Raw genomic sequence first — 21528 nt, forward strand, 5'->3', positions numbered from 1 at the left:
TTACTCACAGAGTTGTAAGAAAGAAAATTGAGCTACTCATTTACACAGTGATTACAAAGGAAAAATGTTTGTCATCATGACAAGCTCCTGAATTCAGCAGCAGGAGAAAAAACTAAAGATGGTTAGCATCTTCACAGAAAAATATCAAAAATATAATAGACATGGGATGCCTTAGGCATAGACCCTAGTCCCTGATGAGGGGGCTAGATGGAAATCTTCAGAACAAAATGTTTCCTGCAGAGATGTCAGCAGAGTTTTTCCATTTTCATGTCAGGTTGATGGTTTGGGGCTAAAGGGCTTCTAGGTATATTGGGGAGCAGCGTGGGAAGGGTATAATCTGCTCATCTAACACTTCAGCATTGGGAAGAAAGTTGAGAATGACAAAATTGAGTGAACTGGTAATTCTTGGATGGTTACAGACCGAGATTACATTATTCATCATGACTGAGAGAGAAACTAGAAGGCCCCACAAGCAGAAACATGAGAAACAGCTAGAATGTAACAGGATCAGGTATTTGTTCTGCAGCTCATTCCAGCATTAGGTTTGTTGGACAGAATTTTTATGATATGTTCATTTGTATTGCATTTTATTCTTTCCCATGTAAGGCTTCTGCTCCCTTTGTTGAGCTTTTCCTATATTGGCTCCTTCTCATTTAAGTTTTCATCCTGCCATTTTTCACTGGCATTTTCCTGTGCCACTCTATTCCTCCATTGTATTCTCTTTACAAATAGAATACTTGATGCATTTTCCTGTGTGGGTTTTTAAAAATATTTTGCACAAAATGGCTATGGTTTTCACATTGATTCGATTAATCTATTTATTTTAGATTCATACAGAAAGTGTAAGTGTGTAGATTGCTGGGATATATTTGTAGTATATATCCCCAGCAATGCCTTAAAAATTAATAATAAACTAAACCCCACCCACTCTCTGAGGTTACTACTATGCAGATAGCATCTAGTCAAGAAGTGAGATGATGGGATAACTTGCCAGATGACACATACTGATATTTAGGCTGTCAGTATTAATAAGGTCTGCAGACTGAGCCTTGAAATTAGCCACAAAATTCTCTACACAGTATTTTAAAAACCCCTACATTTATTTGCATTTATCTCATGTAACTCCTAGATATTAATGATAACACCATTTTAAATATGTCTAGCAGTAGGTGTTTTATATGATTAAATTTTAGGGCCTGAAGTAAAGTATTGCTGTTAATTTTTCCAACTAGCAAAATCATCTGGGTCTGAATTACAGGCTTTGATGTTGAAGAAGCACTCTGGAGATCTACCCAGAAAATGATGTACAGGGAGCAAAAGATTTTAACGATATACTCATGCATGAAGTAACACGGCTGCCTGACATATACTCTAAATTGAAAAGGGTCCCTATAATTATTAAATTCTTGAAAAAAACAGCTTGCTCTTTCATGCCAATGTGAACAGACATCACAGCACCTTCCCCCACCTTGCACTAGTGTTTACACAGCGAGAACGTGCTGTGCAACAGTCCTGGCTGACTGGCTGAGACTGGGAGAAGCTCTGAACATAGGCAGGATACCAGCTTGCTCAGGTTTACCCCAACTTATTCTGAAATCAGTGTTGCATGACTGATCCTCTGCCTTTGTTTGCAATTACACATGCAGCCCCTGCAAAGAAATAACATAGCAACAAAACAGGTCTCTAGTTAGTTGTCTCATAAGCACTGGGCATCTGGGTTCTTGCTTGTCACAGCAGTGTGTAGTGAAATTTCAATGTCATTTCTGAATTGTCTTGATTATGTTTGAGCTCTGACTATTTGGCATATGCTTTCCAGGTTTGTGGTTGAGTGTTTCTTCCCCAGTATTTCCAGGCCAGAACCTGGCCAGAACCTTTTATGTCACCGAGACACCCCAAGCTATTCTATGATTTACACTAATATTTGGGTTTGGCTACAGCTGTTTATTTGCTCCTAATTTGAATATATGTGTTTTGCATCTCCCTGGTGGCCTGTTAAGACTGACAAGACGGCCTTGTCTGAGGTAGCAATGAGCTATCTGGTTATTCTACTAATTGGCTGAAATTTTCCCTGCTTGAGTTTTGGACTCATTAGCTCCTGCTTTGTGATGCTTTTCTGGCTGACATCATCAGGTATGATGATTTTACTGGGGTACAGTAATACAAATGAACCAAGGTCTGCAACACAGAATACACAAGCCACTGTTTTGCTATTTTACGTTCCACTAAAAAAAAAAAAAAATAGTTTAAAAAATTAAAGTATGTCTCAATAACCAACTCTAAGAGCAGAAGAGTGCGTGCTCTGGTGATTTAGGGGGTCTGAATTTATTTAGGATCCTGAGTTATGACTAAAACCTGCATACTGTGATTAACAGAGACAGGCACATCTTTATGAACTTGTTTAACTCTTTTGTGGATCACAGTCTTTTTGACTTTAACCCCACCTCCCAAGTTTCTCAATGTGTTGCATAAAAATTTATTCTCTCTTGTAATCCATTACATTCTGTTCTTTTCATCAGTAATCCCCAGTTCTTATATTTAAGACAGACTACACTATCATTATTCAGGATAGGTGTGCACCATGGATTTATACAATGGCATAATATTTTCTGTTTGGTCTTTTCTCTTTCTTGTTTTCCTAGGAAGGAAATATAACACATTTGTTATAGACAGTCATTCTCCCAGTGTCTCATGGGAGTCTGCAATGTGCTGAAACAGCATTCAGAGCTCTTACTCTAGTCACACCTAAAGCTTCGGTGGTCACCTTCTGTACGGAAACACAATGAGCACACCCTATGGCAGGTACTTCTAGACAATGAGAAACTGTCATTTAATGAGTGATAATCTAACACACATGCTAATTTTAAATACTGCAGATGGCATTCCGGCTGAAAAAAGAAATCCTTGAACTAGGGTTTATAAGGCTTTAATCAAAAAGAGCCTCTCTTGTGGAATAATTTCCAATAACTGTAACTGTGAATTGTGTAATTATCACCGAGTTGATAATGTGTTGCTATATTCAATTTTGGCACTGTGCCAGTTTTCCCAGTGCTGGCTTTATCTTTTTTTATTTATTTTCTCAGCTATCTCTATTGTACTTTGAAGGACATTTGTAAATTTCTAGTGTGTACATCTTTGTCATTTGAAACACACCATTTCACATAGCCCTATTTTCTCACCACATTTTACTGTAGAGCTCCCAAGCACTTGACCTGTTATCACACATGGAAAGTCATCCTTCTAATACTACCTAATGATAGAGCCTGACAGTGGCAATGTGCACTGTTATCTCCTGCTTCATCCTTCTATGTTTCAGTTGTGGAGCTTTGCAGTTATTTCTTTTATTTGATTTGTCACAGATGCCCTTCATTTATTTAACGATTCACATCCCTGATGTTTGAGTCCTGGGAAAGATTATACAGGGCCAAGGACTTCAAAGGCAAGACTATAACAATCTTCAAGGATCCTTTTTTTACTTGCTAACTTCACTCAAGATCATCAACCACATTCCATTAACACTAATTTCCGTTAACATTTGTCAATTGAAAAACTTTGTCAAAGCTTATCTTGCTTGAGGCTTGACTTCATTCCTGCCCCGTCCCCAGCCCAGCTGAGGATGCAGAGGCTACTTAGCAGTTCGGTCTACTTCTCCCTCATGCTGACAAGTGTAAATGTTACAGCTCGCATTCACAGCTGCACACTCACAGCAGGTACTTAAAGCCTCCAGTGGGCACCTGAGTGGACTGATAGCAGTTGGTGACTAGTTAAATTATGACGGCTGAATTTACTGCTTCCTCAACTCTTGCTTCCATTCTCCTACAGGTGAATTTCACCCCTGCTTGTGCCATGATGTTACATGCTCCTGAACCCTGACAGTTTCAGCCCACCAGACCAGCTCAAACTGAAAACAGAACTCATTTATGCTATAGCAACTCCAAAGCAAATAAATAACCCCACAGCATCAATATAAAATAATTTCAGGATCCTACGAAGCTCTCTTGACATAGCATGCATTTCCTTATAAATTGACAGCAACATTGATAGTTCATCATCTCATTTTCTCTGCAATTCAAAATCATTAAGTGATTCATCCATGTTTCAAGAAACCAACTTCATGAGTTCCTAGACAAACCTGCTTTTGTCAAGTCACTGCTCTAAAGCAATCTCAGTGAAAGCAGATGCATAATACCAGTTGTTTCCTGAGAAATGAGACATCTCTATAGATTTATGTCCATGTGTTTGGTGATAGGCCAGTTGGCTTCTGCCTCTTGGAATGGATCAGAGCAGCATTCCCCCAAGTAGGAGCTTCAATATGATTTCTACCAAAATTCCAGGAAATTTAACTGCCAAATTTGCTTGACCTTGAACAGCGACTTCAAGAGGGGTAAATGAGGGACAGGCAGAGAAAGATTGCTGGCAGCATAAGCATACACATTTCAGTTCCAAAATATTTATATTTATTTTAGATATATATATATATATAAAAATATACAAAAACCGTCTTCAACCAAAACTACCAGGGTAAAGAAAACTGATTAGAAAAATTAATAACTACTACAAATGCTCCTGACCACAGATCAATGCCAACTATTGAATAACATCCAGTGAATTTATTCCTTTTGAGTTTCTGTTACATAGCAGATCTCTTAAGATACAAACTCCACAAACCCATGCTTTGAATTCAGTTTCTTGGCTATACCAGAACTTTTTTTCTTTATTTCACAGAATGAAAAGTAGAAAGAAGAAGCAGGTTTGCAAGGTCATTGGAAAATTGCACAAATTAAGGCATAAATTAAAGCCAGCACAAATAAGCTGCTATCCAGTTAGTAACTATTTCAGCATTTACTTGGTAAAAAGTGATTTTCTGGTTTACTTGAGAGGTGTGCATGAAGAGATTTACATTAAAGCAAAATATAAGTCTCAGATAAGGCTATCAGTTTGCGCCTACACATCAGTCGAAACTAGCCAACGTTGGAGTGTCTCTGGTTTCCTGTGTGCACAATGACAGTATTTCCACGTTCCAATAACTGAAATAAAACATGAAAACATTATAAATGTCTGAATCTTTGAAGAAGCCACTGCACATGTGTTGTGACAGAGGTAACTGCCTAAGAACTTCAATCAAAGTTTTCTCCAAGGCCAGTTGCCTCACTGGTACCACTCAGGCACCACCTTCTGAAGGCAGAAGATGCCTGACTCGGTCACATACAACAATAGTTGGTCTCTGCCAGGCTGGGACTGAACCAAGCCAGCTCCATCCCAGCAGCTCCTGCTTCTGGTTCCCACATAGAAGGGGTTATAACCTCCTCATCCGGGTCATTTGGTACAGGCTTTTACCAAGCACAGTGTACTCTGCAAGTGTAAAGATGTAACTTAGGAGCACTGAGTAACTGTTAGCGGATGCACACAGCAGGCAGCTAGGGCTAACATACCACCAGGCTGTGTTAATATGCCCTGCAGCAAAAATCAGTGTCTGAGGAGCCAGTTGTCTTGGACAAGGCAGGGAGGAGGCATCCTGTGCTGCTCCTTGCAGAAGTCTAACTCCTGCTGCTGCTTAGCTGCTGTGTTCTGAGCTTCCACTTCTGTTTTCTTCTTATGGTTTAAGGACACCAATAGACTTCCTCCTGAATCTCTGAGCTGCAGACTATTTCCATTGCATTAATCATGCATGCTTGTGGTTTCTACTTGTTTGTGTCACAGCTTTAGCTCAAGCACTTCCTCACAGCTTCCTCTGACAGACACAGCGCCATCAGGCCACAGCAAGAGCTGAGCCCTGAGTCACAGGGAGATGAACCTCTGTGTGGAGGCTGTGCAAGCCCTTTCCTAAGGGGTCATGTGTGGGTGAGAACGTGCAGGTAGCTGTCCTCGGTCAGACTGTCCCCAGAAGGACCTGAGGTGAGTGACACCAGCGGGTGGCAGCTGCCTCAGCAGTGCTTTCCCACCGTCATTGGGTGGCTTGGACATTCAGTCTCCCTCTCTCCACACTTGCTGTCATGCTCTGGTATCAAGGAGAAACTTTGACAGTGGCACAGCAATGCTCCAGGCTTGGCTGGAAAGCTGTCAGGTAGAAAAGGGCTGCTGGTTAACAGTGACTGAACATGAGCCAGGTGTGCCCAGATGGCCAAGAAGGCCAATGGCATCCTGGCCTGGATCAGCAGTAATGTGGCCAGCAGGACCAGGACAGTGACTGTCCCCTGTACTCAGCACTGCTGAGGCCACACCTCGAGTGCTGTGTCCAGTTCCAGGCCCCTCAGTATAAGAAGGACATTGAGGGGCTGGAGTGTGTCCAGAGAAGGGCAACAGAGCTGGGAAAGGGTCTGGACAACAGCTCAGGTGAGGAGCAGCTGAAGGAGCTGGGGCGATTTAGCCTGAAAAAAATGGAAGTTCAGGGGAGACCTTAGTGCTCATCCCCACTCCCTGGAAAGAAAGCTGTAGCCAGGCAGGAATTCTCCCAGCTAAGTAACAGGATGAGAGGAAGTGGGCTCAGGTTGCACCGGCAGAGGTTTAGATTGGATAGTAGGAACAATGTCTTTGCAGAAAAGGTGGTCGGGTATTGGAACCCTGGAACAGGCTGCCCAGGGAAGTACTAGCACCGTCTCTAGAGGTATTTGAAAGACATTTAGGTGTGACACTTCGGCACATGGTTTATGCTGTATTTGCCAGTGCTGGATAAAGGGTTGGACTTGATGATCTTGGAAGCCTTTTCCATCATGAACACGTCTATGATTTTATGTGGCCTCAGAGCTGGGAAGTGACTTCCATATTGGGCCTGGTTTTGTAACGTTTTGTCTTTTTATTTAGTTTTGCACATTTTGTGTATTTTTTACTGCATTTTTAGCACAACGAGAGATTTTACTGAAGCACAGCCCGGCTCCTGCGCAGCCCGACAGAAATCGGGAGGTTTTTCCCAGATTAGACCCGGCGGAGGAGCAGAGAGAAGCACTTTCTCCCGGTACTGCCGCCAGCCCTTCCCGCCCGCCCCGCCGTCTCTCAGGCCGTCTGTCCGTCCGTCAACCGCGGAAGCAACGCCGGCTGCGCGCGCCGCCGCCGCCCGCCTCCCCGCTGGCCGGGCCCGCCGGGGCGGGGCACGGGGGCCGAGGCGCGGAGCTCGGAGCGCGCCGGGGCCGCCATGCGGAGCCGCGCCGAGGTGGACGCCACGCTGCAGACGGCCAAGCTGAACCCGGCGGAGCTGCTGCCCGCCGTGCAGTGCCTCAGCTTCGGCCCGCAGGCCGGCGGCGGCGAGTGCTGCCTCCTGCAGCTGGAGCCGGGGCTCTGCGCCGAGCTGGAGGCGGGGCGCAGGTACGGCGGGCGCGGGGGGGCGGGGTCCCGGAAACGCGGCTTTGTCCGCGCTTGTTCTTCTGGTGTGGTTTGCGTAACTGCCCCTCAAATCCTTTAAACCGGTCTCAGTTACAGTGGAAACTAAAAACTGTTGACACTTATAAGAAGCGTGTTGGGGTTTTTTTTTGTTTGTTTGTTTTGGTTTGGTTTTTTGTGGTTTTTTTTTTTTGGTGGTGGTGGTGGTGGTTTTTTGTTTGTTTTTGTTTTTCTTGTTGTTTTTGTTTGTTTGGTATTATTTGTTTGGTTTTTTAATGGAAAACTCCCTGCTGTGGAGACGTCCAAACAGAACTCAGAAGATGCTGGAATAGGCTCCCCAAAAAGTCGTCCCAGCACCAAACCTGCCACAGTTCAAGAAGCTCTCGGGTACATGTTGTGATTCTTTGGGCAGTCCTGTGCCGGGCCAGGAGCTGGGCTCAGTGATCCTTGTGGGTCCCATCCAACTCAGGATATTCTATGATTCTATGTTCAGAAATATAGGCTTAGAAAAGAGATTATGTCTCTAAAATAATCCTGCTGACTTTGAGATTTTCCTATTACAACTGTCGAGGTCTGATGGATGGCAGGGTGCCTACAAAATAGACAAACTGGCAGGGAAGGATGTGCAGTGTTAGCATGGGCATAGGGTAGGATGGTTATGTGACACCAAACTCTGGACCAAGAGCAGGTTCTCTCTAGGTAAGATTTTGATACTGTTTTAATTTCTTCCTTTACTGCAATGCCAGTGACATAAGGAAAATCTTTAAAGTGATACAAAATAAGAAGTCCCTCTAAAGAAGGTAGTCCTCTGAGATGTATGTTAGTAAGCCTATTCCTATTTAGTGCAATACTGATAAAGTATTATCTGTTAGAGGCCTGAATCATGTTGATCCGTTGGGGCACAGCTGAGCTTTGTTCATGCATGCAGGCTTTGGGAAACAAGAGGAGCAGTTTAATTAAATTGAATCTGAGCACTTAGGTTAGTGCATGTAGCCTTGGAGGAACTGACTGTTCCCCTGTGGTGGTCCTGCATTGGTATTCTCATGTCCTCATGCAGCATCTTTACTTAATCGAGTATGTGAACTGAAGAGGGTGGTTTACTTTGTCTCTTTGTGCAGAATTGTTCTAGAAGATGATTTTCTTTCCTGCTTGGAATTACTTGCAAGAAAATAGGTATTAATTATCTGAAGGGCTCTGCACAGTAGACAGAATTTCTGTTTGCTTTCTTGTTTCACGGTGGGCCAGGTTCAGTCCTCATTAAAGAACAACTCTAGCTGTAATCTAATTTCTAAGATTAGTGATCTAGTTCACGCATTAAGCATCACTTAATCAATGTTTCAGGGAGTTGAGCAAACTAGTGTATGACTGCAGGCATTCAACTGTGTTCTGCATAAAAACTTTGAATGCTTTTGAGTTTTCCCACACGAAAACAAGAGGGGAAAACATAGTCAATTAGATTAATTGGCATTTACATCTTTATATTTTGGTGAACTGTGACTGCTGCTACTAGACGTACCTGTGGTTTGTAATTTCTTTATAAATGTGAGAAAATAGACAAGTTTAATAAGCATTCATCCTGAGACTGCTAAAAATACATCATTATTTCTGTGCTGTTTTTTTGTTTTTCCAGCCTAGTAATCCGTGGTGAAAAGGATGAACACGCAGTGTTGTGCAGCAAAGATAAAACTTACGACATGAAAATAGCAGATACCTCAAATATGCTGCTGTTTGTTCCTGGCTGCAAAACTCCAGAGGAGCTGAATGCTGATCCAGCATCTTGTAATATTATTTATTCACAGGTGTGTCTTTCAGGGGTTTTGTTTGTTTGCTTTAATTCTCTGCTTTCTTACTCTATGTAATTTCTTGTATTTTGTCCAAGATGCATATGTGGAACCCAGCTAGGATTCAGTTGCCTAAACATAAGCTTTTAATGCCATTTTAGATGCTCTGTGGTATTGCTTAGATGCTATTGCAGGCTGCCACTTGAGAAAGGACGAGTCTCCTGTGGCTTCTTTGTGTATTGAGCAGTTCCAGGAGGATTTTTTTGTAAATGTGCTTTTTACACCGGGCCATGCTATGCCTTAGGGTGTCCAGAACAGGTTAAGGGTCCTTCTTGAGGCAGCTGAACTTTCTCAGTAGTGTATGATTATCATTGTTAGAATGGTAGAACTGTGGTTTATTTTCAGTGCATAGTAATTACTTGTGGTACGTATTAAAAGCTTGCAAAGAAAATATAATTTCTCAGTGTTAGCAACTGTTTTTAAAGTAAGCTATTTATAGGTTGATTTCAGGAGTGCTTTCCCCAGAAGGAAGATTTTACAATGTCGTGTCTGACTACTATTTTTTAAATACAGAAATATGTTCAAAGGTGGCTCTTTGAATTAGCGTATCAAAACATTTGTCAAAGTGAATGATTTTAGAGTTCTCAGTTTAAGAATTCCTTGTTCTCTGCCCTTCTGAAGCCTAGTTAATAAAATTCTATTAAAAACAGCTAGGCAAATATTATTAGTTAATTATTTGCTGTAATGGACATAATGACATAATTGGGGAATAATCCTACTTCAGCGTCAGTTCTTCATGAGATCTAATGAGCTGATGGAGAAAGTTAACTCAAGCTGAAGTAGATTAATGAGAAAGCAATATTCTTCCATATACTTTTTTTCTACATTTAATAATTTCACTATTCTTGTGAAGTTACACATCGTAGAAATGTGATTTGCATAGGAACTATTTAAAAAGTTTTATTTCTAAGAACTCTCAAAATTATTTCAAAAATGTTAGATGGTTCATTTACATTGCAAATTGTGAAACATAGCAAAAGATACTATGTGTACTCAGTTCTTCGGGGCTTCACTGCCCTTCACGTGCTGTCTTGGTGCTGATCTTTGTATCACTTGCATGGCTGATACAGCCAAAGCATCTGCCATTTTATTCACCTCAAACAGCTCAGCTCACGTTATGAGCTTTGGAATATTAATTAGAATTTTTTTTTTTTTTTCTCTGCAGAATATCTTATTATCAAATTGATCAGAAAACAACTTGGCAGGAAAAAAAGCCTAGCACTTAAGTAAATGCTAATTGACACGAAGCTTGGAAGTTTATCAGGAAATTGGTGTTTAACTGATTTTTTTGCCAAGCTAGTTATGTAATAGATTAAAATTGAAAGACTTCTGTGTATTAGAATTTGTATACAATTTCTTCTCTATATAGGTGTTTTGCTTGTAGTTGATTTAAATGGAATATTATTTTAAAGTTTTTTTGTTTTGTTTTGTTTTTTTAATGGAGGACTTCTACAATACCCCAAGTACTCCGGTAAAGCACTTAGGGTATTTTAAAGTACTGTCTGGAGGCTTTCTCAAGGAAGCTGTTTTAACATGGGACTAGTGACTGGGTCAGGAGTCACTGAGCTGGAGCCTGTTCTGTCTCTGTGATTCTGTTCCCATTTCTGTCAGTTTGGTAAATAGCAGAAATGATGCCTCCAATAGTGTGTCCTCTTCAAGGAATCTTGCAGGAAGTCAAAGCTGTACCCCATGGAACACCTCAGGATTACTCTGAAAGTAAAACTTTGTTAAGTTGGTGGTGTTGAATCAAGAACAGCCGAGCTTCCTGTTGCACACTCTTCATTTGTGTGTTGACTCAGGGCAAGGAACAGAGAGGTCTTGTCAGTTGTGTGCAAGTGTAGCTTTCTCTCCTTGTTCATGTCTGCTTTGCTTGAGCTTAGGGCTATGATGATTCATTAAGGTGCAAAAAGACTATGAAGTAGATCTCAAACATGGGAAGAAGTGGGGAAGATAGACACAGGTTAATACAGCAGAGCTTTTATGGTAGTAATATAATTTACTGTTGAGACAAAAAACAGTTTGGAGGGGAATTGTGCAGAAATATAGCCCGTGGTGATTTCCTGTCATTTGCATGCAGAATTGAGTTGTTACCTTTGTCTTACGCACTACAAACTGATATTTTTTTATCAATCAACAGTGGATTATTATTTTTCATTGTCTGTAGTAATTTTTTTTTAACATTGCAGTGATTGTTTTGTCTTTAAAGTAATTACTCTATTAATAGTTTCTTGTTTTCAGTGACTAGATTTAACACTGCTTGCTGATAATTTTTGGTAAGGAGCTTTGAATCCAGACACTATGTTAAAATATTTAAAGAGTCACTGTTTTCTCTTGTAGATTGCTGGTTTCTCCAAGAACTATTGGGAATTAAGGAGATGTCGACCAAAACTGAAGAAACTGAGGAAGCTTTTAATGGAAGATCCATATGAAGGGCCTGATAGTCAAAAAGATCAGACTTCAACATTTTCAAAGGTAAACCAGCTGTGTAAATTGCTTTCTTGTAATTGGTAACAAGCAAATTAAAGTGAAGATACATCCTTAAGTAGAAAAATCCCTTTCCTCACAGGACTCACAGGGCTTCTTTGAGTTAATTTTTTACCCCTTCTATTCTAAACAAGTTGGTTGTTGTTAGCACTTCCAGTGAGTACAGGTAAGCAACCTTTTTATTAGCTAAAAGAGGAAAATGAAGGGCATCAAAGGAGACTTGGCATTTCCCTTTTCCTATTGGAAGTTTCTTGGAGGACAGCCTTCAGAATCTTTTCTAAATTCCTTGAGAGTTACATGACTACTAAGGTATAATGCAGCCTTTCATTCTTCTTTGGGTCTGTCATGTATGAGGTCAGAGCACACCTGTGTGCAAGTTGTTTGCCAGTCAGTAATTGATGATGACAAGGAGAAGAAGGGAGTTGAAGAGAGTAACAGGTATTATATAAGGCATGGAGTAAGACACACTAAAAGAAGGGAAAACACAAATGAAATCCTGTCCTGCTGTCTTATCATGTTTCCAGGTGTTTTGAAACAATAAAACTTCTTGCCACTTTGAAAAGAGATGATAAACTTGAGAAAATCCTTGCCACAGGTGTAGCTTGGTTTGCTCAGTTTCTTATTAGTTTTAGTCCTTTTGGTGCTGAAAAATGCTGTCTTAGGCTCGGTGGTGTGAGCTTGTGAGCTTCTGGTGTCTTTAGTCGAGAGCAGCTTTAAACAGTCTTAAGAAAAAAAAAGGAAAAAAGTTCAGGGAACCTCTCTGCTTGAGCTAGCTAAAATTAACTAAAAGCACAGGAGATCTCTGTCCTATGTTAATGCCCGCTTTGAGGATTGATCACCATTTATTTTTGAAGGAGAATGTATTACCTCTAGTAGCTTACTGGATAACAACTAGATATATCTGATAAATGGAGACACATCTTAACCTTGCCTGTGGTGGAATTCTTAAATGAATCTGAAAAATCTCCAGGGAAAAGCTCTTTCCTATGGGACTAATTCTCACTGGAATCCCAAGCAATGTATGTGTAGTAATGATTTCCATGGTTTTGTTTGCTTACACTTAACATTTATCATGTGCTGGGAACTAATAGGCCACCTTTAATCTGTTTGAAAACAATTTATTTTCTTTTGGTTGTTTACTGTAAACTTCTCATGATTGTCAGGACTGTATCATACACAGATAACCCCAGCAAAAGAGCCATAAACATCTATGGCACTGTAGGGAACCTGTTTCATAATGTGATTTAGCAAACTAGAGAAGTGCTTATAAATATATAGGCTAGTACTGAATTTTACAGTGGAATGACATGGCATACTCAGATGGTCACAGACATCTGATAAGAATAAGGATAAAAAACGTATGAAATACATTATCTGGAAGTTGCTGGTGTGGACATGGTGCAAGTTAACCCATTTTATGTTTACAAGGGCAATACAGCTAGCTGATAAAAACATCAGAGCTGAGAGCAGTGATGTATTCAAAAAAGCTGTTGGGATTGCTGGGCTGGCCTCAAAGCAGAAACATATGCCAAGGACTTCTGTGCAAGGCATCTGAATGGCAGCGTTAAACTTCAAACACACATACTGATATGGGGATATTTTTGCTCCCAATTGCTAGCAGTATTTTTTTTAAGTACTGTATAATAGGACCATCCCTCATTGACATACTGGTGGGAGCTTGGCCTGATGATCCTTAAACATACTCTGATAGGAATAGCATAGCAGGAAGTGGAGGCCTTTCTGTATTTATTAAATTGTTTTTCAACATGTGGATGTTCCAAACTTAGTGTTGGTATGTTCCATTTGCATTCTTATAGTCTGATAGCTCTCAATCCAATACTTAATCCATTGTTTTTCTTTCTGATAGGAAATATTCTTGAGCTATAATCAACAGAACTTTTAATATTAGAGTTGATTAGAAAGGCTCTAATGGGAATAAAGGAGTTGATGTCCTATTTCCCGTGCATTGAATTCTGGTATTTCTTCCATTTACTTCACTCTTCATGATAACTTCTGTTCCACCCACGTCTCCACCACAGTATCTTGCAGCACCTTCCCATCTCATCACGTAACTGTTCTGCAGGGAGGCGTTTGTGTTATGGCTGGGTCTGCGCTGTGTGTGTGCCATCTGATTAGCAGACACCAAAACACAACAAATAACTGTTGAGGTCATGGTGGAGGAGGCTTTACCTTAGTGGAGGTATTAAGTGCAGGTTCTGACTTGTATCCAAAAGTGGTAAGTGATTTTTGCTTTGCCTTTTCTTTGAATCTCACAGATTAAAATACCTGATTTTAGGAAAGCCAGAGCACATTAACTTTTCATTCTTGCTGGGATACTTCACTTACAAGATCTGTTTGTGCTAATTTGACATTCTGGGAATACAGAATTTATACAGTAATTCTATATGCCTGGTACAAAGACTTTCCTGTAGTGAGACTGCCTTTTATATTGGATAACTCTTTGAGAAAATGTTTTAAGGTATAGGAAAAGTTTCAGAGAGTGTGGCAAACCTTAGAAAATACAGAGTCTGGGGAAAAAAACATCTATCTTAGGTCTTTCCTTCATTATGGCTTATATTTAGTATGGTCACTGAAGCAAAAAAGAGTAAGAATAACCTCTTTAATTTCCTTCTTTTTTCCCCTTATTGCAGTATACAACGGAAGATTTGTTAAGTCTGATTCAAGCAAGTGAAGAAGAAATACTCCACCAATTGCAGGTTATAGATGCATGCAAAATTGAAGGTATTCATATCTAAAGAATATTATTACCTATGAGGAAATAGCTTTGCTATTTTCCCAAAAATATGCCTCCTTTTTCTAAGGCCCATATTTCATATTTCCATATTCTCATCTTTCAGGGTGCAAGTTACTTCAAAGTTCTAAGACTTGTTTCTATAGATCCATGTCCCCTGCTGCTATGAATCTGATCAGAAGGATAAAGCTGAGCAGGCACTACCAGTCTCTTTCTTTCCTGGATAACTCCTTCTTTATTGCTACAAACACTGGCATCAGAGTATCCCACTCACAGCATGAATATTTTTTAGCTGGTAACCCTCTTCATGAATGAATGGGTACTGCTTTCTGTATTTCTAGAGGCAAAAATAGTTGATTCTTAAGCAACCCAATCCTTTTCATAGTCCTTTCTTCTTCCTGGACTGGGTTTATCTCTGTGTCTTCCTGCCATGTGAGGAAAGGCTTGAGTAAGTGCCTCACCTTGGGACAGGTCCTACTCATCCTTTACTTGGCCATGCCCAAACCATCACTGGGACACAGGGTGATGGCAGTCCTAGAGTCATCTGGACTTCTGGGTTTTTGTGAACTTCTCTGGACCTGGGCTGTTGCTTTGTAGGGCAAATGCACACAGTTCTGTTCATGCAGTTCTGTTCCTGAACTAAATACTACGTTTTCCACATCTGATTTATCTTGGAGTGATATTCCTAGTGTCTTTGTATTTGTGGCAGTTAAAGAATTACTAAGGAATTAGAAACAATTGATATTATTAAGTTTCATTTTCCTTTACATTTGCTCTTATTATTTAGTTCTTTTTCTCAGCTTTTAATCTTGAAAAAGACACAATGCTGCTGCATGTTGTAAAGGTGTGAGCTGAATGTCCAGACTCCAGTAATGTATCTTACTGGCAATAGAATTAAGGTGTTAATGTTTTCCTTCTGACAGTGTTTTGTGGTGCTCTGTTTGGCAGGATATTGGAGAATTCTAGACTTTGACTATGAGATGAAACTCTTGAATCATGTGACTCAGCTAATAGACTCAGAGTCCTGGCCTTTGAGTAAAGTTCCTCTATGTGTCTGCCTTGAAGAACTTGGATCTCTAGAACCCAGGTAAACAATTATTTTTAGTACTTAAAATTGCCTACATTCATTATTAACTGTTAGTAGTTACAGTACTTGTTAACTATTACAATTATAGTCTTGCAAATGTAGATTCTAGTTAGTGGGATGTAAATGATACATTTGCTTTGTTTCTAAAAATACTCAAGGGAATTTTTAGACAGATAGGTTAGCAAACTGATTTTAGTGTTTATTGGTAGCATTTCCATTGATTCATAGTAGAAACAGTGCTGGTGAGTTGTAAATGATGGAAGTAGTGTGTGCTTAAGTTGTAAATTGCTGAGCATCTTGAAATACCTGTTCTGAAGCTATAACTAGTCAAAAATGTTTGGTTTACCTGTTGCATACAACCTGAGAGGGGGGGTATGTTTTTTGGTGTAATTTAAAATTACCATTCAAAGAAAGTCTTCAGTTTACAATATGTAGCATTTTCTAATTAATTGGCTTTTGGCTCAAAAATATATCTGCAGCTAGGCTATAATTTTATGACAGAGCTTCAGAATCATGCCTATTATTCAGTAAGGGATATTTAATTGCCAGATATTTGACTTGCATCATAAGACTGGTAAAAAACATTAAGATCACTGAGTCCAACCATTAATCCACCACTGCCAACTCCAGTACTGAACCATGTCCATAAGTGCCACATCTGCATGTCTTTTAAACATCTCCAGGGATGGTTTCTCCAGCACTTCCCTGAGCAGTCTGTTCCAGCACTTGACAGCACTTTCCTTGAAGAAATTTGTCTTATATCCAGTCTAAATCTGTGGCTATTTCCTCTGATCCTATCACTTGCTGCCTGGGAGAAGTGTCCCAACCCCCACCAGGCTACAGCCTCCTTTCAGGGAGTTGTAGAGAGGGATAAGGTCTCCCCTGAGCCTCCTTTTCTCCAGGCTCAGCTCCCACCCCCAGCTCCCTCAGCTGCTCCTCATCTGACCTGTGCTCCAAATGCTTTCCCAGCTCTGTTGCCCTTCTCTGAACTCACTCCAGCCCCTCAATGTCCTTCTTGTAGTGAGAGGTCCAGAACTGGACACAGCACTTGAGCCTTGCCAGTGCTGAGTACAGGGGATAGTCACTGGCTTGGTCTTGCTGGCCACACTGTTTCTGATACAATTCTTTCTCACTGGAAAAAAAGTGGTATTGCAAGAGTCTCTATTCCTTATTTTCCTTTTGCATTTTAGTCTTTGCTAGTTATAACTAGAAACTGGAAGAGACCTTTGGGGTCGCCAGGCTAAATCAGCTCCCATCTGTTATTTGTCCCCTTTTGTTCTCTCTTTTACTTCTATTTTTTTACCATTTTCTTTATTTCACCCACAAAAATGTGTCTCATCATCTATTCTCTTCAATTTATTTTTCCTCCATAACTGTTTCTTAATCTTCCTGGTAACTGTTTCAGTAGTGTTCTAAGAAACAGTATTAGAACTTGATTTCTGATTTTTTTTTTTTTTTCCCCAGAGAGATGATAGAACATATTCTTTTAAGCTACGGCAGGAAATATATTGATGATGGTAAGTTTGGGAAAGCTTACATGGTTTAACTTTGCATAAAAGAAATAGTTATTAATGAGGAAATGTAGGTTTTGGGAAGAATGGCCCAAACAAATGAGTTTGCTACAGTGCCAGTATGAGGAGGGAGCAAACTGGGCTAAAAATCAGTACAATTGTCAAAGGAAGTTTAATAGGAAAAAGAGGCTATTAAATGGTACAAGACAACGTACTGGAAGTGATTTATTCGGTTTACAAACCATCATTTAATTTCTAAAGAGAGATCACTAGTAAAATTTATATGACATTCCTCTTCAGATAACCTAGAAGATCTCAGATATTTAAGCAATTAATTGTGCTACTATGAGTAGTCAGTGGCATGAATTCAGCTTGCCTGAAGCAGGTATCTGCCTTTGACCTCTTGAACTGCACCACAAGATCTGCTGGTTGTATTGATCAGATTTCTATTGTCCAGCTCCACACAGATACAATACTGCACTGCCCTATTCTCAGTCTGAGGTCTTCCCCACAGTGGCTTTCATCTCACCTTCAGCTGAAGTAGGAGTTGCACTCAACCTTAAAGGATATGGGAAAGTAATTGGAGTCACAACTGACTCTTGTCTTAATATATTTAGGCAGCTTGCACAAGGAACAAGTCTGAATTACAGACAGGTGGCTAAAACAATAGAAGGAAGTGTTTATACCTGATTTGATTCAGGGAATTTTAGCCAAGTCAGCATGAGAGAAAATGAAGTCTCATCTCTTCATAATCTCATAAGGGTAATTAAAGAAGTGAAAGTTTTGTTAATTGTTTAAGCAAATGCTTTAATACAAGGCATCCAGAAATAGGAATGAAAGCTGTAGGAGAAATGGCACACTGTGAAAGGGGAAAACATGGAGGGCAAACATATTTATTGATACAAATTAATACTGTATTTGGGACAGTGCTGCTGTATTCCGTATAATTTGTTCTTGAGAATGAGAAGATACCATAATTTATCCAAATTAATACCAAGTCAAATTATTTCCCAAGAAAAAGAAAAAAGAGGATGCTTGGTGTATAGAAGATTGTAGAACAGAATTGGAAATACAAGGCTGTTCTTTTATCAAAAGGCAAGAACCCAAGATAACCTCGTTTTTGCTTCTCAGCAGGGGACGTTTTCTTTGAAATGCTTGAAGATAAAGTATGCAGAGCTGTAGCACAAATGCTTTTGCAAAATGCAGTAAAATTCAATCTATCAGAGTTCGAAGAAGTCTGGCAACAGAGTGTCCCTGAGGGGATGACAACAAGGCTTGATCAGCTTCAGGTAAACACATGAAGAAGTACGGATTCTTCTGTGAGGAGGCTGTAACTGACTTGTGTCATATATAGATTTTATCCATTATCGGGTATTTTGTTGTTTCTGTCAGCTTTTGAGTTCAAGTATGCTTTACGATAGCCTCTATGAGCACCAGTAGTCTGGAATCATGATAATTCAGGTTTCTGTAGCTCAGGCACATTTCACTGTTTGAAGAAAGGTTGCAGCTGCACTGTCACTACTTGTAAATATGACTGGAACAGAAGCTGAAGCTGTTGTTGAACAGATTGTAGTGGCAGCCAACACTATGGGAATCCTTTTGCTCAAAGCAGGCAGAGAGATGTTGGAACCCAATGGATTCTCCCTTCCTTCTTGTTGTAAAGGAAATTATAAATACTGCCTGTAAAACTCCTTTATGCTGCTTCACTTTGCCTCTGGTAGTGCAGTTCTGGAAGGCTTTGGATCTGCAAAGAGTAACTTGTATGGAATATTGTCAGAAAGGAGGTTTAATTGTTTTGTTGATACTTAACATTTCCTTTCTGACGCTGATCTACAGGGCTTGGCTCTTGTGGATAGAAGTTCAAGACCAGAGACCATCTTTCTGCTAAAAGTAGAAGACCTACCTGAAGACAATCAGGAAAGATTCAACAGTTTATTTGGCATACGGCAAAAGTGGACAGAAGTGGATATCACCCCTTATATACAGTAAGGATGTATTTCTTTTTATTAAAATTACATTCTTTCCTTTTTGCATAGCTGGCTTCTGATGAGCTATCACTGCCTCATTGTTACTACTATACTTTGCATTTTAAATTAATATGGATTCTATATGAATATAATACCCACCTCTGGGATCTGTAACTCTCTTTTTTGGATTTAAATGTGTGTAAAAAGCTGATCCTGCAGGGCTTAAATGGGTGATAAGTCTCATTTGATGAAGGTACACAATTCAAAGGCTTAATTTCCTGACGTTTACAATGAGTCTCTATATTTACAACACTAGAACTACAGAGCAGTAGTGCTTCCTGTACTGCATCCTTTGTTCCTTTGGTGTTTAAGACTTACACTACTGCACTGTCTGGAATGTCCAGCTGTGATATATGTGAGCAGATATTAATACTAACCCAGAAGTAACTGCATTGACCCTTTATGAATGGCTATAAATTTACTGTAATGTAACTGTTTTGCTAGATTGAAGAGTCTATTAGAGAGCAATAATGATAAAAATTCTGCCTAAAACCAAAAATTCTGTTTTCTGAAGTAAGTAAGGTAGTTTTGCCTAGTGCTTAAATGTCAAGGTAAGTTCTAAACTTTAGGTAATTTAAAGCATTATGTAACAGTTACAATAGTTTTGGGGTTTTTCCCAATCCAGTTTATTGCTGTAGTTGCAAATATTTTAGAGATTCATTTTGTTTGAGAATATCTCTTAATGCCTATGTCATGTGCTTTATTTCCTCTTTAGAGACTTGTGTGCAGAGAAGCAGACTGTTGGTGCTCTTCTGACAAAATATGCTCGCTCCTCAATGCTAAATGGTGTTAAAGTTTATAATTCTAGAAGACCCATCTCATAACAAGTATTGTTTGAAGAACTGAGGATACTGAATGTAGTAACAGTGAATGTTACTTGCTGCTGCCTTCCGGGGGAAGGAGTTGCCAACCATCATTATACAATGTACTTGAGTTTAAGCAGCTTGAACAAGTTGTGTTTTCTGCTCAGCTGAGAGTGTGAGGGCACTTGTGGCCTCTAAGGAATGATATTCAGCTCACCTTCCTTTGCCAGCCTTCTTTGCCAACCTTTCTTTGCCCAGCTTCTTTTGCCTTTGTGTCTAGTTAAGCTAGGAGCCAAGCTACTTCTTGAATACACTTAATCTGTTTATCTGTAAGTCTGAAATGAAAATGTAAAACCTCCCTGATAATAATTTGAATAGCAAAATGGAAATTTTAGTCTTCTGCCCATTAGTGGCCATTCTTAAAGATTAAGGTTTCATCGCATTTTGAATAGCACAGAGCCTCATCAGGCTCATGAACAAATCATTCTCCATTGAGACTACACCAGTCTTAATTTTGAAAAGTGGTTCTTTTTAAGGTCATGTCTATGAACACCATCAGTACAAGCACCTGACACTTTAATACTTGGCAGAATGTCCTTATATATATTACAAAAAACCTAATGGTGAAGTGTGACTATAAGAGAGTAGTTGGACATTGTGTTACGAATTTCCTATAAACTGTCATTAACATGTAGCTGAGATAAAACTAAACGCTTTACAGAAGCAGGCTACTTGTGCTTTTTTAAAAAGAACCTACAAAACTTTGTAGCACAATTATTTCCTTAAACTTTGTTATGGCAAATAACTGCACATAGAAATTGTGCCTTGAAACCTTACAGTATAATATTGTTCTGTGTAGAGCAATGAAACAGGATTTTTTTAATGATACTACCATGAAGTGGTGTACCTGAGATGGTAATTTTGTAAACATTGAAAAGGATTGTTTGCATGTCAGTAAACCAGAGTTTAATTTTAGATAGATAGTTTTCAGATTTATATTTTAAACTTAATAGTTGTAGGTTATTTGATACAAAAAGCATTTTTTCCATCAGACTCAGATGTGAGGTCTGAAATGCTTGCTTGGAACTGCCAGCATTCCAGCTGTCGAGTGGGGAAAGGAGAAAAACTCCTCCTAAGTCAAATGTAACTCTTAAGATGCACCGTGTGTGTACTTCGAATTTGGTACAGATAAGAAGCTGAATAAAAGCTACTTCCTGAGCTCTGTTATTGGTGCCCAGTGCTGCAAGGTCAGTGCCCTGTGCTCCACGCTGCTGGTGGAGGGGTGTGGTGTTTGACCAGCTCTGTGGAGACCTAGAATGGCGCTCTGCTGGGAAGAACTGCCTCGTTTGCTCTCTGGTTCCAACAGCTGCAGTCCCCCAAGAGCCCCAGAAGGTTCACTCCCAGAGATCAATGGTAATATGAATGGAAAAGCCTTGGAAATTCCTTCCATTGCCTCACAGGTTCCTCAGTTAAATACTCAACAATTGATACTTTTCTACTTGTGGTCCAAGTTTGTATTTACGTAAGGGATTTCTTTGTAAAACAAAAAAGAAATTAAGTATTTCAAGAATAGAGTTTTATTACAGCCGTAAGAAGAGATTGTTTAAATTAGTTTTGTGTGTGTGTGATTATTCCGTGTGTTCAGTGTTCCTGATTGGTTTCGCTAGACATTCAAAATGAAATGACGCGTTCAAACTCCCGAGTTTCTTCGA

At 39.8% G+C, this 21528-nt stretch overlaps 1 protein-coding gene across 5 annotated transcripts; it reads left to right on the forward strand.

Annotated features, from left to right (window-relative positions):
* Positions 1–7102: 7102 nt before the first annotated feature.
* Positions 7103–21427, forward strand: DSCC1 (DNA replication and sister chromatid cohesion 1). 5 transcript variants are annotated; one of them, XM_040084601.2, is made up of 9 exons: positions 7103–7296; positions 8942–9110; positions 11490–11624; positions 14288–14378; positions 15337–15475; positions 16940–16992; positions 18118–18275; positions 18823–18971; positions 19729–21427. In XM_040084601.2, the coding sequence occupies exons 1-9, from the start codon at positions 7127–7129 to the stop codon at positions 19835–19837; spliced, it is 1173 nt and encodes a 390-aa protein (XP_039940535.1). In that variant the 5' UTR covers positions 7103–7126; the 3' UTR covers positions 19838–21427. The 5 variants fall into 5 exon arrangements, with proteins under 5 accessions (XP_039940535.1, XP_058279460.1, XP_039940563.1 ...); XM_058423477.1 differs by lacking the exon at positions 7103–7296 and adding an exon at positions 7429–7698; XM_040084629.2 differs by lacking the exon at positions 7103–7296 and adding an exon at positions 7728–8010.
* The last annotated feature ends 101 nt before the right edge of the window (positions 21428–21528 follow it).

This window comes from Hirundo rustica, chromosome 1, assembly GCF_015227805.2.
Source record: "Hirundo rustica isolate bHirRus1 chromosome 1, bHirRus1.pri.v3, whole genome shotgun sequence".
In the NCBI taxonomy this organism is placed as follows: domain Eukaryota; kingdom Metazoa; phylum Chordata; class Aves; order Passeriformes; family Hirundinidae; genus Hirundo; species Hirundo rustica.

Excerpts from the sequence above, each read along its gene's own strand:
- DSCC1 (XM_040084601.2), top strand. The coding sequence starts at position 7,127 with ATGCGGAGCCGCGCCGAGGTGGACGCCACGCTGCAGACGGCCAAGCTG. Across the intron at positions 7,297-8,941 it reads GAGCTGGAGGCGGGGCGCAG|CCTAGTAATCCGTGGTGAAA; the intron begins GTACGGCGGGCG and ends TTGTTTTTCCAG. Across the intron at positions 9,111-11,489 it reads GTAATATTATTTATTCACAG|ATTGCTGGTTTCTCCAAGAA; the intron begins GTGTGTCTTTCA and ends TTTCTCTTGTAG.